This window comes from Manis javanica, chromosome 2, assembly GCF_040802235.1.
Source record: "Manis javanica isolate MJ-LG chromosome 2, MJ_LKY, whole genome shotgun sequence".
NCBI classification, from domain to species: domain Eukaryota; kingdom Metazoa; phylum Chordata; class Mammalia; order Pholidota; family Manidae; genus Manis; species Manis javanica.
The window spans coordinates 103,803,233-103,821,383 of NC_133157.1; the positions used below are offsets into that span (position 1 = coordinate 103,803,233).

The 18,151-nt window shown below is 40.8% G+C and overlaps 1 protein-coding gene across 2 annotated transcripts; it reads right to left on the bottom strand.

The window, feature by feature from the left end:
- Positions 1-4,862: 4,862 nt before the first annotated feature.
- BAMBI (BMP and activin membrane bound inhibitor) lies at positions 4,863-11,224 on the bottom strand. 2 transcript variants are annotated; one of them, XM_017664011.3, is made up of 3 exons: positions 10,788-11,224; positions 7,283-7,576; positions 4,863-6,860 (listed from the first exon to the last, which is right to left on the bottom strand). In XM_017664011.3, exons 1-3 carry the CDS (start codon positions 10,861-10,863, stop codon positions 6,442-6,444), a joined length of 789 nt encoding a protein of 262 aa, XP_017519500.1. In that variant the 5' UTR covers positions 10,864-11,224; the 3' UTR covers positions 4,863-6,441. The 2 variants fall into 2 exon arrangements, with proteins under 2 accessions (XP_017519500.1, XP_017519501.1); XM_017664012.3 differs by having other exon boundaries at positions 7,289-7,576; positions 10,788-11,221.
- Between the last annotated feature and the right edge of the window lie 6,927 nt (positions 11,225-18,151).

The window sequence follows — 18,151 nt, forward strand, 5'->3', positions numbered from 1 at the left end:
ACCCTTGACATTCAGCAATCCCGAATGGACAGACAATCCCCCGGCTGGGCAGCCTCCTAAAGCAGCGCCATCTCTATGCTCTGTCAGCCTGAGAAATTGGTGGCCACCTACGAAGAATCCCAGGGGAGACAGCGCCCCAAATCAAGCCCCATCCATAGATGCTACACCAGGTTTCTGCAGGAAAAACACATTTTTCTCTGTCCAGCAAAGAAGTTCGCCTTTGAAAACGTGCACAACAGTGTTGCTCTTCAAGAAATACATTTCTTTCTTCCACCCTTTATGCATATTTTTAACAAATGACTGGAAGCAGGTTGACATTGGCTTAAGTCAGGACTCCTAGAAAATATGAACAAATGTATATATGAAATATTTTTAAATAGTAAAAGGATTAGAGGAAACTAAGAATGAGGAAGTCATGAATAATCACACGCTTTTTAAAAAATGTACCTTTAGTTAATGAAAGTTATCTCTGTAATAAGTAATTTTCTCAAGATAAGATAATAGAAATATAATAAAAGAAACACACGAAAGGGTCTCAATTATAAAACTATAAATGGATGTGCAAGAGCCATTTGAATGTTGAAGCAAAAAGTAATCTTTGAATGAAGATCCTAAGTGTTTGTGGGGAAAGAGTAATTTATAACATCCAGTAGGACAAGTTACTGAAGATAAAATGCTAAGTCAGCCTACTGATTACAGGTTCTTCACCTTTGGGGCCAAGGAAGTTCTCAGTGGCATGTACACTATTTGAAGAAAACTTTGGATATTTCAAAATACTCAAATGAAAGTACAGCTCTTAGTTTAATGGGGAATAATGATACACTTCTGGGTGAGAATTAGTATTCTTAAAATAGCTTGGAGACTGCACCAAATTTAAAAGGTGGGCAGACCCATTTGACCTTAGCAATGCCAACTCATTTCCACACCCCTTTGAATCCTTTTTCCTCAACTCCCTCGGCTAGTAGCAACTTGGGTTTCCTTTAGGCTTCCTGTATGATATTATAAATGTGTAAAACAATTGTTTAGGGTGGAGAAACAAAACAGAAACATAACATTTGTTTATTTACTGACAATCTGAATACAGATGCCAGTACAAGTAGCCTTCATCTGTCCTTCATGTCATTCTCCCCTTCTGTTGAATTATGGAAACATAACAAAGGTTGATACTGAATCCTCCCCACCATGAGCTCAGTTTAATCCCTAAATCCACGTGAGAAATATTCCATTTACCAAGGCAACTGGTATCAAAATCACATCCACTAAATTCAGTAAAAAAAAAAAAAAAAAAAAGAAAGCTTCAGTGTGAACTTCCAGCAGTTGAAAAGTAAGAAACTGCTTCAGAAGTGTGGTGTTTTTCCACTGTCCCCATCAGTTCCCTAGGGAAACTCCAAGGTGAAGAGACTGGGCATAAAGAGCTTTCTGTATTTCTCTTGGTTTTTAACTGCTAAAACAATTTTTGTTCCATTAGGTTTGTAATGTGAAATGTTTCACAGTGAATTTACACAACAGCCTCTGACTTTATTAATTCATCACAACTAACTTAATTTTCACATGTCTAAAAACAAATTGCTGACTTCTCACAAATTCCAATATCTACTCACACACTGCCTTCAAAATTATGTAAATGTAGTTATTCCAGGATACCAAAGATTGTTTGGTGAGTATGGCATGTTAGATGTGGCATGCAACCAATAGTTAGCAACTCATCTTCCCAGGGTTCTCTGATCAGGTTTAGTCCCAGCGTCTCACCTGTAAGAGATAGGTAGCTAAACACAATTTAAATAACCCCTGAGAGCCCACTGCCTACTGGCTGCTAGAGATTGAATCCACTAAAAAGTCTTGAGGAATAACAAATGCTTTGAGATATTATCTAACTGCCTACCCAAAGTATCTCCCAAGATTGCTCATCAATGCCTTTTCTGTCTCATTTCAGTCATAGAATGTAGAATGAGGAAACTGTAGAAATATGGCTGGTAGGTCACCAGTAGTGATGTATACTTTGAAACGCTACAAAGAAGGTAACACTGGACAGTCACTGAATTGCGCCAGAGGACACTCCTATCTGGTAAAACTCAGCTTTGCCACCTTTCCAAGTCTATCTCCAAATTTCCACCACCACACTACAAAGTGGCAGTGTTTAAAAGGGACTCTGTGGCATCTTACACTGATGGAGTGACTGCATGAGGTATCAGGGGGCGCCAATAAGGGTGAATGTAGTAACCACATTGTTTTTCTTATGAAACCTTCATAAGAGTATGTATCAATGATACCTTAATAAAAAAATGGCAGTGTTTGCAGATTAACAAGGACAAGTGTAGAGTCTAAACTGTACCCCAAATAAAGAGTTGTCAAACTTTGAAAGAGCATTTCGTTTTATTATTTCATTGGACCTCAAATTCTCAGGTCGACGATCTGCTTTTCAAGTCAGCACTGACAGAATGAACTGGGAAGAGGGAAGACGAGTATATTGGTGTCTGAAGCAGTTATTTTTTCCATTACAACTATACTAAATTAACATCATTCAAGGAATTACATGAATTTTTTACTAACAACCATTGCCCCAAATTCACTAAGTCTCCAAAACCAGTTGTGGAACTATTTGTATTTTGTTAAGTGCACGTATGGAGCAAATTATAATTGATGGGCACATTTGTTCAGAATACATCAACCAGACACAGAGCATTCAAGCAATTCTGACATATTATCTGTCATTCAAGTCGACCCTCTTGGTTCTCTCAATGGATTAACCACTCAGAGCAGCTGAAACTCTAGAACTTTATTCTGTGAAATAGCAAAAAAAAAAAAAAAAAATAAGTATATAAAATGAAGATATTCTTATAAGTAGCCATCAAATTATTCCAAAAGGAAGCGATGACAAACCAAAATAATTAGTGAGTCTAAAGGGAGTAAATCAAATATTAAACATGTTAAATCCAGTCTGCAGGTGTCTGAGGGGCCTGTAAATCTCAAATATGCAAAGACCTGAAATATTAAAAAGTAAAAACATCCACTGTAGAAATAATAAACACAAGTTCTCAAATTTTGAGGCATGTTAGGTTGGTCTGTTCTAGTTCACCCAGGACTCTTGTGTCTAATAATGATAGCTACTTTACCTCCTGGCAGTACTATTATAAAGTATTATTGCCTCCATTTCTATAAGTAACAACTGAATATTTAAAGAACTTAAGTTATTTGTCCAAGTTCACATAACTAGTAGGGACAAAGGTAGCATTTGAACCCAGGCTATGAGACTCCATAGTGCCCCTGCCCACTACCCTACATGAATTCAGCCTCATCACACCATGTGACTTTTGCTGGTTTAAAGTCATTTGAGCTGAGACAGAGAAGAGGACCATTTAGAAGTTATAAGAGAAAAAAGCCGTCCTGGCCCCAAAAAGGCTAGTTCCAGACTCATGACACTAGATGCCACAGCTTTCAAGCTTTTAGCCTGTAATCAACCCATATTGAAACCAGATTTACAACCTCTTCAGAGAGCTTTGTGATTTTCTAAAGCAAGACACGTTTGGTATTTTAGGTCAAACCCCCTATGGTGCAGTGTTTTTAATAAAATCGGTTCAGTAGAAATTAGAGACACACCAGTCAATTTCTAGGAAGCCTCTGAGCCATTCAGAATACAGAGGAGAAATAATATAAAAGACATAACCACCTACAGATCAATTTTTTTCAAAAGGAATAGAATGTAAGGTGTATAGAGAAACATCATAGCAAATTTGGTCCCACTTATCTCTGGTTTGGGCAAGTTTCCACTTAGAAAGGGAAATTACTTTTGGGGGCAATTCTATGTCAATATTAAACAAGGGTTTTTCCTGGTTAGCCGCCCCGCGAAGTTACTGACACCTCAAAGTTAACAGTCGGTTAGTTACTGACACCTCAAAGTTAACAGTCAATATCTCTGAGGCAAGAACAAACCAGTCATCACTATTCTTACATCACCAAATCAGGTAGGAGGTCACTTCACAAAGGGTCTCTCTCTCTGCTCTTGGCAACTTCCACTTTCACAGGAAAGCAAAAGTAGTATCTGTATTTAGTTCTTCGTAAAAATCAATGTTGAGAAATTAACATTTTTGTCAAAAGGCTAAGTGATACACAGATCTAAGACAGGCGGCAAGAACATATGGAAATTCTAAATGCGTGAGGGAACATCAAGGGCATCTGGTACTAGGAAGAGACAAGACTAGAACTTGAGCTCATCTGACCAGCAGAACACGGGCACAGATCACCATCAAACAGGCTTCACAAACAGAGTGGAAGGACCAAGAGGCAGGTCAGCTAACAGACCCAGTTGGAGACACTTTGCATTCATCGCCCATCAAATTTCTGTGATTACAGCACTAGCCTGGACCCAGGCCTTCCTGCAAGATGGGGTTTATTGATTTCCAAGTGTTTCAAAACATGACTTTAAGTCCTTCCTTGCTTTATTTCCTAATGAATTGCTGAGTTCTTAGTTAACTGGTGCTGGGGAGAAATGGGGTGAATAGAGAATAAGGGCAGGGCCAAGGGGTGGGGGAGAAATTAACTAGCCAGAGCTGATATAAAGACACTTGTTCTAAGAATCACTGAGCTTGCATGAAGCTGTATGTGAAACAAACATGTAGAAGCTAGAAGTCTTTTAATCTTCAATCTACAAAACCACTGTAATTTTATCCAGAGCTAGAAATTGATGAGGTAGATATTTCACCAACTGGCAATTTTGATCAATTTCTTCTCTAAACAGGTTTAAGTAGTTAAATACAACAACATATGACTCAAAAACTAACACACACACAATTGAATACCTCTTACAAATTTTAAGTCATGCATGCAAGAACTGTCACTCTCAAAAAGCACACTACTGAATGCCATCATTTATTAAAATGCGTATTTATTCCATAGCCTAATTTGCGTGGGGCTGTGATCTTCGTTATTCATCTAAGTACTCATTTTTAGACTAATCATTTCAACTCAGATTCTTCCATGAACTTGGCCACCACATTTATCTTCTCAAGGGACGCAAATTATGCTGATCAGAAAATATTCCAGAAAATATGCCAAAAATAAACCCTTTAACACTCATAAAGGAAACCCCCATACTCAAATATGCAGGCTATAGGTTAATTTTTAAGCAAGTTTCAAATATACAAGAGTCTAGAAAAAACCCTATACAGCAAGTGATTCCCACATTTAAGATAACAAAGACCCATTTTGGGGGAAAGTACACAAATGTGGCATGGGTTTTAATTCAGGCTGAGCAGTGTTGCCAGACAGCAAGTCGTACTGGAGTGGACATAGTTACTTAGTGTTATTAGTGGCTAAAGTCAGTGTTTTATTAGGTTATATTAATAAGTTCATTTGGAAGAGAAAACCTAGTAGTACTGTGCATTATTTTCAATCTCATAACGCTCACTACTGAAAATCCTTCTAAAAATTGAGAAGTTAAAAAAAATGTTAGTCTAACTCTGTAAGGTTTGAAAACTAGGGCGCATGGTACAATAAAGTTTGGTTAATTTGGGATCCAAAATACTCATTTTGAGATAAACTCATGAATTAAATCAACAGTAAAAGTAGATAATTACCAACTCTGATCACAAAAAAATCTTTGCTTAGGTTTTTTAGTTCTCATTTTTGTTTTTTTGGTTGGAGGTAGACATATTTTAAAAAGTATTCAGAGCAACTGGGTCAAGTTGATAAATAGTATTACCTTTGCTAAGGCAACTTCAGAAATTGATTGATGATATCTGACCTGGTATAAATAAGTTTAAGATTTCTCTTACACAAAAGTTAAAAACCAGAATTATCCTAACAAAAAAAATGTGGGTAAGACACTGAATGATGGGCAGTACACATTTAGAAATGTTCCACACTATAAGAAAAGTATACATGCACATGTAATAAACAATATCTTGGTCTTGTGTAAAAAATAAAAATAAAAATCAAGCCAAACTCTAGAGTCGGGTCCCTACTATGAGCAACAACAGATCTTCATTTGTATAATGAAGATTCTTACACTTCCTGCTTAGTTTTTAATTTATGACAAGACACCACTAAATTTCAGACAAAATATATATATATATGTATTTATATATATATATATTTTTTTTAAATCTTTACAATAAATCAAGATGTAGGAGCTTACATAGATCAGATTTTGGTTTATTTAGCTGCTCCATCCCAGCTCCATCAGATGCAAATAACCCTGGTAACAGTGTGTACATAGTCTTCTCTTTGCTTTTTATAACTTTAAAGCAAATCATACATTTGACTGTACTTAAGTCTGTGCAAATAATCCTTCAGAAGAAGTATCAATCAAGATTCTGTTTGCAGAGGTCATTCTCTCTCAAAGATGATTACACTGAATTTGTTTTTCTTCAGATAAAGTGCTCCTGTCCAGCAGAACTCAAAGACCTTCGAGCATCTAAAAAGCTCAGTTCAGGTAAGACTTTGTCATACGAACTCCAACTTCCCGTGCCCACTATACATACCCCAGTGAACAAGCGAGAGGATCTTATCGTTGCTGAGGTCCCCTTGTCGCATTTTATCACAGGCCAGACAACAGTTGTCATGCCCACTCACTGGCACCATGCATTCCAAGTCTAACTTTGCAACCTGCCCCTTTTTGGAATGGTATCCATGGAAGCTGTAGTGCAAACGGGAGAGCATCTGTTGCCGCTGATCCTGTAGCCTCTTGTTTTCACTTCGAAGCATCCTCAAGGCCAACATGATCAGCAACACTAAAATCAGCCCTCCAGCAATTGGAACAGCAATCACAGCAGCCCGGAACCACAGCTCTTTGGAAGAAGTCAGCTCCTGCACTTTGGTGATGAGGTGTCTGCTACCATCACGCTGGTATTTGTTTCCTTGTCCTAAAAGGAGTACAAATAAAATGATCAAACTGTATTAACCCCTTCTGATTATCTGTCCATTTTAAAAGGCACCCCCCATAACAAAGAAGCCTGCGATTAAATCAGCAAATCAGTGTTGCAAAACGATGCAAAGATGCTTACTGAAACATTATTTACAGACCACCATTACTGGGCAGTAAGTAATGGTCTTTTAATGCCTTCAAAATGTTGAAGAAACAGGCAAAATCTATTATGCAGACAGAAATGCTCAGGCAGACAAGACATAAAAGCTACTCAATACAGATGCATCTCTGCATCCAGCCCTGCTTCTCCCTCTGGTGTCTCTAATGACATTAACAATGAAATCAACAGCAGCCATACAAAGTCATGGCTGTCACAAGCCTATAGATCAGGCAAGCATTCTGGTTAGAAAGTGCTTCTACCTGTACCTGAGGTCTCTCCCTTGGGAGGAGCGAGAACATCATGCAGCCCTCTGTAATTACACATATCTTCGTGACAGCATTCCAACGTAGGCATGGCAGTGCCAGAGTGGTTCTGTGCCTGTCTGGTTGGGCAGATGTCCATTGTGCTTCCGAGAGAGTCCAGGCAGCCATGGGTGAGTGGGGAATTTGCGTTCTGAGGGTCAAGAAGTCTGGAGAAGCAGGCACTCAGCTCTGATTTGCACATGTAGCCAGTTGCCACACAGTGGGCAGCATCACAGTAGCACCTGATTTCACCTGAAAACAATGAGAAGTTGAATCCCACTGCTTCAGAGGCCAGGTAGAGCATCTGTGGAAGCGCACATCTATGGAAGCGCACATTTATGGAAGCGCACATCTATGGAAGCGCACACCCAGATTCCAAGCTCAAAGGCACTGGCTTTTAGCATATTCAACTGAGTGCTTACAAAGACAGCTCAGGTGGCATGCAACCCATTTCCACATAACTTTAGAAATGTATTAATCCCCATACCAGAAAGTCAGAGTTTGACTTAGATTTCTGGTGAGTTAGCAAGTAATTAAAAATGACAGTTTTGTTTTCAAAGGAAATTAACAGTCACAGTGATTTCTCCTACCATAAAGCAAATTTATATTACTTAGTCATTTTTAATCCTACATGACCATACAACATAAAAATGTTAGGCTTTTTATTTTGTCGGTATAAATATTTGATCGGAACTATTGAATTGTTTACTACCTTGAAGGGCTGTGCCAAGATTTAAGAGCTTTAGCTAACACCTTATAACTAGAAACACAACAATCTAGAAAATTGCTCCGGTCAGGAGGTTTTAAAACTATGAAACTGGGCAGCTATTTGCAACCTCTCTAGAAAAGGCAAACTTTGTCTATAAAGATCTTTTCATGCAGAGGAGCTTTTAGTCAGTACATTGTAAAACAGGAACTAGGCAGTTTACAATTAGTGGTTTGCTTGCCAAAGTCAATTTCTTTCAGCCCAAATGGAAAGTCATAAAACTGGGGGCAGAGGGGGAGGGTGTGAAACTGCAAGGCTAACTTCTCCTCCCCCAAGTGCCCAGTTTTACATTGTAATTCAACATGGGATCTAAAAGGAAAAACACTGAAACTGAAAATCCTCTGCTGGTTGAATGAAAAATCCTTAAGGAAACCTCAAATTTTTCTACAGGAAGTGATTAAAAGTTTCCTTTATAAAACTTATTTTGTGAGTCGCTGTTAACATTCTGCAGCAATTTGAGATCTGAGGCTTTTCTCATCCATTTCTCATGGAAATAATCTGGGTCTCAGGTTTATCACTACTATGATACCCCACTGGGTGAGCTCGGGTCACTGTCATATGCAATAGGAAAAGCGATTGTATCTTGAACTAGTTAGCTAGCACACGTTTCTTCCCAATCTCAAGGTCTGTTTAGTTACTGAAACCTTGGCTCTGAAATTAACACCAAGGACTGTTACTTTATAAATTGCCTCCCACCCTTACAACCTTTCTTCCCCCTCCTCCTCTCCTGAATGCCGAGTAAGGCGTCTCATTTAATTATCTGTTCAAATTCCAGGCACTGAATAGTATGCTTAGTTTTCACGAGAGGCTGCTAATGCTTCGGTTGTAAAAGAAACCAGGCAACTAAACACAGAACTTTTAAAGCTGGAGGCTTCTCCTGTCCTAAATCTGCATACTGTCTTGAGTCTGGACCCAAATCCCTTCTCCAGACCTTCAAGTTAGAACCGTGCTTTGCAGAAGTTCTTGCTCCTCTTTCCAAGCTGCTTAGGTATTCACAAGTCACCCCGGTCTTATGTGGTGATGCCTTACCTATCCCTCATCTGACAAATTCTGTGTACAGATTTAAAGTAGAAATGAAACAGATTAAAAGTCAACTGTTATCCTATTCACCTCAAACCTAGTGCAGAAAAAGAAAACTGCATGCAAGTAAAATGCTTCTTAAATGTTTATTAGAGCCTATTTAAAATACTGTATTTTCAATGACCTAAAACAGTCTAATAAAATTTTGACAGGTAACTAGGAAAGTTCTAACAACTTTTTTTTTTTAATTGGAGCCACATTTGAGCAAGCTGAATGGACTTTTGTATTACTGTATTAAAACTATATTTCTGTCGTTTCATAAAGTTTCTTCCTGTGGCATGCAAAAGGCCAGAAAGGGGACTGGTATTTGGAAACTGTGAACAATGCTCTTCTGTTTCCCCCCACTTTCTTATTACTGTATGTAGCGATTAAACAAAAATGTCTGCTTTAGTCAAGATGGCTACAGGAGAGAGAGACTACTGGCTTCTTTTAAAAGCTTTTGAAGTCCGCTGCAGTCAGAATCTCTGATCCCCTAATTATATCATTATCAGGCACATAGTTTCGGTATCTGTGACTTCATGTCAGCCTCAGTCCCTCCCGGTTCTGCCGGCCTTTGATAGGGCCAGGAGGCTCCCCTCTGCAGGCTGCAAGGGCTGTTATTTAGGGTTAATTACACCCTTCCTTCCAAAACAAATAAATACTGTAGCGCATCATCCTTGCTGGGCTAGCTGTTCCTTTAACCTCATGCCTGCTACATGGCAATTAGAGAAAAGGGGTGGGGGGTGTGTGGAGGGCAGAAGCTAAATATCACTTCCTATTTAAAAATGCTTTTATCTGTTCACAGGACAGGAGGTAGTAGGAAGAGTTCATAGTGGGAGAGGTGGATGAACCTTGAAGCCTAGAGGAAGTTTGGGTGATTTCGACTTAAAAGGTGAAAAAGCCTGCGAGGGACAAGAAACTGACCGCTGCCTTTTTTTTTCTTTTTTTCTTTTTTTTTAGTATTTGTAAACTATGAGGTGAGTGGGAAGTAGGACCGCTGACAGAGCCCGCTCCTCGCAGCCGCTAAGTAACACAGCACACACTCCTGCTCACTGAGGACACCTCGGGCACTTACACTCCCAGGAAAACACACACACTCGCTGGCTCTCACACACACTCAAGAGACACAGGAAGACATACTCAACGGACAGAGATATTAAAAACGCACAGAAAACAGACACACAATCGTTAAGAGACACTCAGATATGCGGGGCAGACACATTTTTCAGGCACGGTGCTTTAAGGGACAGGGGTCCTCGGTCCCCCTGGCCAACTCCACCCATGGGTGCGGAGGGAGGCGGTGTCCCAGCCCAGACGCCAGCCCCGCTCCCCGGCTGCAAACACTCAGAAGTTCACTACAGACGGACTTACAAAACATTTTGACAACCACTTCCCTGAGGTCGGACTCCACCTCCACGCGCAGGGGCCCGGGACACCCGAGCGGGCGGCTGCGAAGCCACCGCAGCGACTTCTAAGAACAAACAACTTGTCACGACCTGCGGGCTCCGGCGCGGGAGGAAACTCGCCCGCCGCTAACAAAGCCTTGGCAGCCGGCTCCCAAGGCGTGTGGCGGCAGCCGTCCCGGGACCCCGCACTCCCTCCTCGGCGCCGGCGTCCGGCCGCCCGGCGGACACTCACCTTTGGTGAGCAGAACAGCCATGGCACAGAGTTCGAGCTGCAGCCAGATGAAGATGTAGCTGGAATGGCGATCCATTGACGCCCCCCACGGCCGCGGCGCCCACGCCGGCTCCCGGAGCCGCGGCGCAGCTGCAGCCTACGACTCCCGGAGCGCGCAGGACATGGGTGCTGCCGGGGCGGCAGACGCCGTCAGCGACGGGGAGAGGGGCCGGGCCGCGGCCGGAGCATGGAGCGTCGTTGCACGGTGCGCCCAGAAGCTCAAGAACTTGCGGTCCCACTTTGCAGCCACCAGCGCCTTGACTCCTCTAGGCGCCGCCGTCCCTGGTGGACTCTGGGCTTCGCTGCCCCCTGGCCAGCCAGTCCGCGCAGGCAGATGCTCCCCAGCGAGCGCCCACACCACGACAGCGAGCTCCCGCCAGCGCCAGCATCCGACGGCCCTGCTCCGCGCCGTAAATAGCGCCCCGCGCAGGGAGCCGCCGAAGTCGCCCGCCCCCTTCCCCGCCCCTGTGGCACCCGTGCCGTCCGATTGGCCGCCGGGCTCCAGCCAATCACTACTGTGTCCCGGAGGCAGGGCCAGACGCAGGCGAGGCGGGACCTGCCCCGCGGCTCCTAGCGGCGCCGGCGTCGGGGCTGCGGCCAGGCAGCCGCTGTCTCCCGCGCTCCCCCTCGCGGAGGCCTGCTTGTCCGTGACCTTCGGGAGGCGTGGGTCGAGCCCGGCTGCCCCGTTTGGCTCAGGCACCCGCCTCCGTGACCCTCACAACTCGGCCTTGGGGCCAGCTTCCCCCAACCCAGGACTTCCTTTTTGCTTCCCCCGAAACACGCGTGGGACCGCGTGGCCGCCTTCGGACGCTCTCCTGAGCCACGCTGGGCGCCGGGGGACCCCGGGCATAAGTGGCGGTCCCCCCGTCGTGCGCCCGCAGCCGACGCTCCCTGCCGAGCCCCACCCGCTCGCGGGTGGCGGAGGACGCGGCCCAGCGGGAGCCAGGAAGCGGGGACCTGGGCGCGGGGTCTGCTTTCAGCCTTCACCCTCCCCTCCCCACCCCCGTCGCTCTGAGCGCATCCGCCTCGAGCCGCCTGCCCTGTGATCAATAAAGCCCAGACAGACAGACTGTTGATCAGTAGGAGCCTCTAAGTTCTGGGTAGACTGGGGACGAGTAGCCGGCTAGAGACACTTAACGAAAATTAGCAAATCCAAAAGCACCCGGCGCCAGTGAGACGACACTGGCCGAGACTGACACTCAATTAACCACCCCCCAAACAATCGCAGGCAAACACACCGGCTGACCCTGATCAATATCAGCCCCTCAGTGATCTCCTTCCTGAGATGCTAATTCATTTATTAGGACTTGTGGGGCTACCAGCCCCCAAGTCCCCAAAGGCGGTCCTGAAGGTTTTCCTTTTTTTTTTTTATTTCTGGAGGAAAAATTCAACTTAAAGCTTTTATCTGAGGGAATGCTCTCTTCTCCCCTACCCCCGAAACCTGAGATTAACAAAAGTCAACCATTTGCAAAATTTCCTTTTAGGATCAGCCAATATCTCAGTACTTGACAAATGTTAAGAGGGAAGGGGAGAGCGGGAAGAAAGAAAAGCCATTTAATGCTAAGGTGTGCTGAAGTGCAGCGATGAGCGTGAATACTAAGAAATGTATGCGTGTGTGTGTGTGTGTGTGTGTGTGTGTGTGTCCAGGATTGAAAATCAAAGCGAACCTTGTAAACTAAAGTTTTTGAAAGTCCACAGGGCTGCAGAATGTAGTTAATGAAATTACCTTTGAAAGATAATGTTTATATGCAAAAAAAAACTAAAATAATTTCATAAACGGATGTTCTGGCCATTACTTCACTAGATCAAAACTACATCTAAAAGGAGGTTTTAGGAGGAAGTTTTAAGAGGAAATTCAACTGGTTAGGGCACTAGGTAAACAACAGGGGCCTCCCAATTGATCCGATGACCCTCAGTTCTGAGGAGGAGTTTGATTAGAACTTCCTGACATGTAATTCTTTGACAAGTTAACAATTCTAAGGGATTCACACAGAAAATACTTTGCATAATGATACACTCTAACTCCGGAGAGTCCATTATTAGCTCAAAAGGAACCTTCTGGAATATATTCATTCAACTATTTTGGAACTACCACTGTAGGCCAGGCTCACAATGTCTGGGGCTATAAAGATGTCAGAACCTAAATAACAAATCACAAACAATGAAGTTGAACGGTGATAAGAGATTTATAGGCACAATGTTATCGTGCATAAAAAAAGACAAGCCAACTAGACCAGGAAGGTAAAGAAGCCCAGGAGGTCGGCTGGAAGCAAGGACATTGGGTATGGCTCCTCAAGAATAAAGAGAAGAGGAACCATTAGCAGCACAGAGGACCACCGGAACTTGGGAATGAAATTCATTGGTTGCATTAGGGGAGATGGGTGGTAAGTAAGGAGACAGCTAGATGGGACTATAAGCAATTCTTTGTTGATGGAATATAAAATGTAAAACAAGGAAGTGGCAGAGATGTACCAGAGAATAACTCTTATTTACCCATGGTGCAGATAAACTCTTCTTTAAAGGAAGAGGATCTAGAAGATGTGTTGATGAAGGTTGAATTGTTAACACTTTATGAGTGCCTGCCCAGCTCACTTCAGAGAATGTCCTCTTTTTGTGGAGTGGACATTGGCAACCAGACTAGAGGACTCTGCCCATGTGGCCATAGCTAGTCACATGACCCCAATAGGCCAGTTAGGTTCTCTCTTCCCGTCTTGGGTCAGAGATGCTGGTCAATCTCTAGAGGCCCCTTTATGGGAGACATACAAATTCAAGAGTCCACATGTCTGCGAAGAAAGAGAGAAAGGACAAAGATATGCAGAGTGACAAGTCTAAGTCCAAATGGCTTTTCAGTCACCTGGCTTTACAGAAGTCATTAGGTTCCACATTAAAGTTAATTCAGTCACCTTAATAACTTTCCCCATTTACAGAAGCTTTTTTTTACTTTCAGCCCAAAGGTCCTGAACTATACTTGTATTTTATTGAATTAATACTGACTTTTATTGTTCCAGAATGTTTGCTTTCTTTGTTCCAAACAATTCAGAAGAACTTGTGATCCATTCTTCAGGCGATAATTTCAACTTTTGTTTTTGTCATTAGCTTAATGAACAGACTTTTTAAATGGTTAAAAATTAGTGTTAAGAGAAATAAGTCTGAACTTTAATGGCTTTGGAGCAGACGAGGACTTTTCAGCTAAGTGAACAAGAGTGAATGAATGTGGAAAAGCAAAATTGGTTTAGGGATAATACATCAACTATGAGGATATACTGATAGTTGAGAGAATAGGTAACAATTTTAATTCAACCTAAGACTCAAGGAAGACTAACTCTCTATGGAATTTTACCTGTGTTTTCTGTATTATCTGGTTATTACTTTCCCACAGGTAGGTTTGTAAGTAGAGGGGAAAATAGTAAAATCTAGTGTTTTTAGAAATTTAAAGCAAGTAATGAAATCAATGACCAAAATTCCTTTTACTTCATGAAAGGAATTCTGAAAATACAGAATTTGGAAAATTCTGAGAATGAAATTTGAAGAATAGAAAGTGGTTTTCTAGACCTAACAAACTGAAATGATTAAAATTATAATAGTTTACTTTTATTACTCTCAGTATTCTAAATATGATTTACCCACGGGCATTTATACCATATAATCACAACATGCCACTATGATCATTTTTACATTTGTCCTACACCACTGAGTAACTTCTTACATTTCATTTTGATTATAGATAGCAAAAAGCAAAAAAGGGGGTTTTATGTCCCAGCCCATTCTGTTAACAAAGCTGTAGATACTCTTCCAATCTCTACTTACTCAAATAGTGGCATTATCCCCACTTTTACCAATGCTTTTCTCTTTACAATTCAGATGAAAAGTAACTCTTGGTACATTTTGTCTGGAGAGAAGCAGTGTTCAAGCTCCTGGCTAGCATACAAACGTTATTGCAGTCTAGTGATAGAATCTAACATTTCTGCCTGTTACACAAATCTTCTACCAACTAACAATCCATGGAGGTTAGATAACACTTTGAATTCCCAGTAGCAGCTTTTTAAATTGAATTTCCAGTAGCAGCTTTAAAAAAAAAGTCATTTGTTCTCAGTAGAAGTTAGGGGTTCAGATCTAAAATTTACTTTCATTGGAATAAGGTCAAAGGTGAGAGATTAGCCCAGCACAAAAGAATAGTTTTCTAGTGAAGTTTATATATATATATAATATTTTCCTCCAAAATGGAAAAGGAGACAAAAGATTGGCTGCAAGATCTTGGAGGTAGTGTGATAGGACCTAGGAACAAAGAAGACTGAAGCTCACATTCCAAAATGCCCATCCTCCCACAAGCTAGCAAAAATGCTCTGGATCTTACTCAGAAACCAGAGATTATCTGCTGGGTTGAAGTTTCTTGAGAATTATTAAAGCAAGTAAGTATAGAATACAGTAAGAAACATCCCTGGTTAAACAACTTTAAGAACATTAACAACCTAGCAATGGATATTATTTATAACCAAATAATATCAAATATATTCTGTATGATCCTTGCCTATAAATCATAGGCTTTGTTCTACTCAGTTATGTTAATGGAGCCTCCAATTAAACCAGTAGAACTTTTAGAAATTATTCAATAGCCTGCTACTTTTGTCTACCTGCTGTCAAATAACCAGTTTGACTCCTTTTGTTCTTTTAACTACAATGGTAAATTAATTATTCAAAATAAATACCTAAAAACAAATTCCTTTCTAAAGGAATGTCCTTGATCCAAAATGCTGTTTAGTAATGCAAAGGATAGTATTTTTGAGTTCTATCTCCTTAGCTGACAATAGTTTGCTTATATTTTTAGGATTTTTTTCAAAAATGTTCATGTACAAACCATCAAAATTAAAAAAGCTTTAATATTTTCATTAGACAACCATTCACACTCTTGCTTCAAGATGGTTGAAACTTTGCATACTTGCCCACTGCCCAAAATCCTGAGTTTTCTACTCTTGTGCCTCTATTCACTCTCCTTTTTTTGATAGCCCAATAATGATTTCTGATCATAAAGCCATTCTCTTCCACTACTTGATCTTCCAAACTGAAATCTCATGGCCAGAACAGAATAAGGTCTTTTGCTTCGAGTGGAACCTCGAAATTACTTATATTTTCCATATCTTTGTCACAGCCACTGTTTTTCTTTCATAATAATTTCTGAGGAAATAATTAACTATACAGTATTTGCTTTACCATTCACAAATAATCAAGATATACATTACATTTGAAGTGTGGGTTCAACGCATGAAATGAAATGCCATATTTTCTAATATTTAATGTATGTCAGTGAAATGTATTCTATGGGCAGAAGTTACAGAGAGAGTTGCAGGGTTGAATTGAGCTCATCAATAAACAGAATTCTTGTTCTTATCTTTGACATTACAGGAAAACTTGGAACGCCTTTTCTCCCATATTCAATTATCTTCCTTTATTCCATTTGGTCACCTACAAAGCAAGCTCCTATTCCAATATGAATTTATTTAAAAACAAATAACCCTCCACTGTCCCATTCTTAGTTTACTGTCACTTACCTATATTTTTAGCCTGTCATTGCAAAGACATCATTTAAAATATGCACATTTATAGTATATTTTTCAGTCAGACTTGTTTCATGAAAAGGAATGGAAACCCACTTAAAATTAGTTAATTTAGGATGGATTTCTTTGGTAGATACAACAGGCTTATTGTAAAGATGCTGCTAAATTGGTAATTTATAAGCATTGCTTATCTTCCTGGGAAACCAGCCTCCCTGGAACTGGAACCTAGAAGACTTAGATTTCTTTTCACAGGAGTGCTTCTCATTTCTCTACCAGCATCTTTTCCTTAGTTCTAGTTTTTACTCTCATGACTTCTGCTTGCTTTTAGCCAGTCATAAGCCCCCTTTACCTAGAGGCAATGCTACAGAGATTGCTTTGCCTCCTACCTCCATTGCAAACTACCCCAGCCCTTCCTTTTCCTGCTTTCCAATTCCTAAGTTGAGTTCTGACATGTAAGTTACACACAGGCTACTGTCAGCTTGTGAAAAATGCTCAGTTTATGGTCCTTTCAGGTAGGGTAGGGCCCTGGCTGATTCAAAACGTGGCTGCTGTCCCTCAATCAAGATTGTAGGCTGAGAAGGCCAGGTGATATGGGCAGGCCAGCACCATAAAGAATATATATACACATATACATATATATATGTGTGTGTGTGTGTATATGTATATATACATATGATATCTATGACATATCTATGATACATACATACAAAGTTATCATTTAACTTGCCTATAAGAAAAGTACTTGTGTGTGGAATCAAATTATTAATTTAGTGTAAGTGGGTTTGTCACTTGACTGTTTGCTGCCATCAGAAATAAACTTAACAAAATGTACCAAGAGTTATCTTTCATCTGCATTGTAAAGAGAGAAGCATTGGTGAAAGTGGGGATCACATACAAGTTTGAGAAACAATGTCACTATTTGAGTAAGTAGAGACTGGAAGAGTATTTACAGCTTTATTAACAGAAGGGGTTGGGACACAAACCCCTACCTCCCCCCTCCCTGTTTTTTTTTGTGTGTGTTTTCTTTTTGCTATTTATAAGCAAAACAAAATTTAAGAAGTTATTCTGCAGTATAGGACAAACATAGAAATGTATTATTGTGTCATGTGATTATATGGTATAAATCCCCATGGATAACTCATATTTAAGAACACTGAAATTAATAAACGTAAACTATTATAATGTTTAATCATTTCAGTTTGTTAGGTCTGGAATTCATTTTCTGTTCTTTAAATTTCATTCTCATAATTTTCAGAATTCCCTTCATAAGAGTAAACTTAATGTAACCATCTTATACAGACCAAAGACATGGAATCTTTCCACAGTCCAGGAGCACAACACGACTTTGAATTGCTGAGTTATTTTTAATACACAACAATCTTGAATATTCTGTATTTTTAGTTGACTTATGGCAACTGAAAGAGCTCTTTTATCAGTTTCCCAAGAAAGATGAGTATTTGGAGTGAATCATCACCCAGATTGTTCTGCACATGTAGTTTGGGATGCACAAGGTCAAGGAGCCTGCCTGTCTATGAGCAAATGATATTGCTTACCAGTCTATATGTGATACACGAACAAATCCATCAACTTAACAACTAAAAGCCAAAGTAGTCATTTTCTACCTTCTCTGCCCCACCCCATAGTCTTAGCTGTTCCTCATAAAAATCACAGGAATATAAGGAGTTCTCTAAATAGTCAGCATTGTTTACATGGCTACTAAACTTTCCTTTTCTATCTCGCTGCTCAAGGAGATTATAAACCCTTAAAAACCAG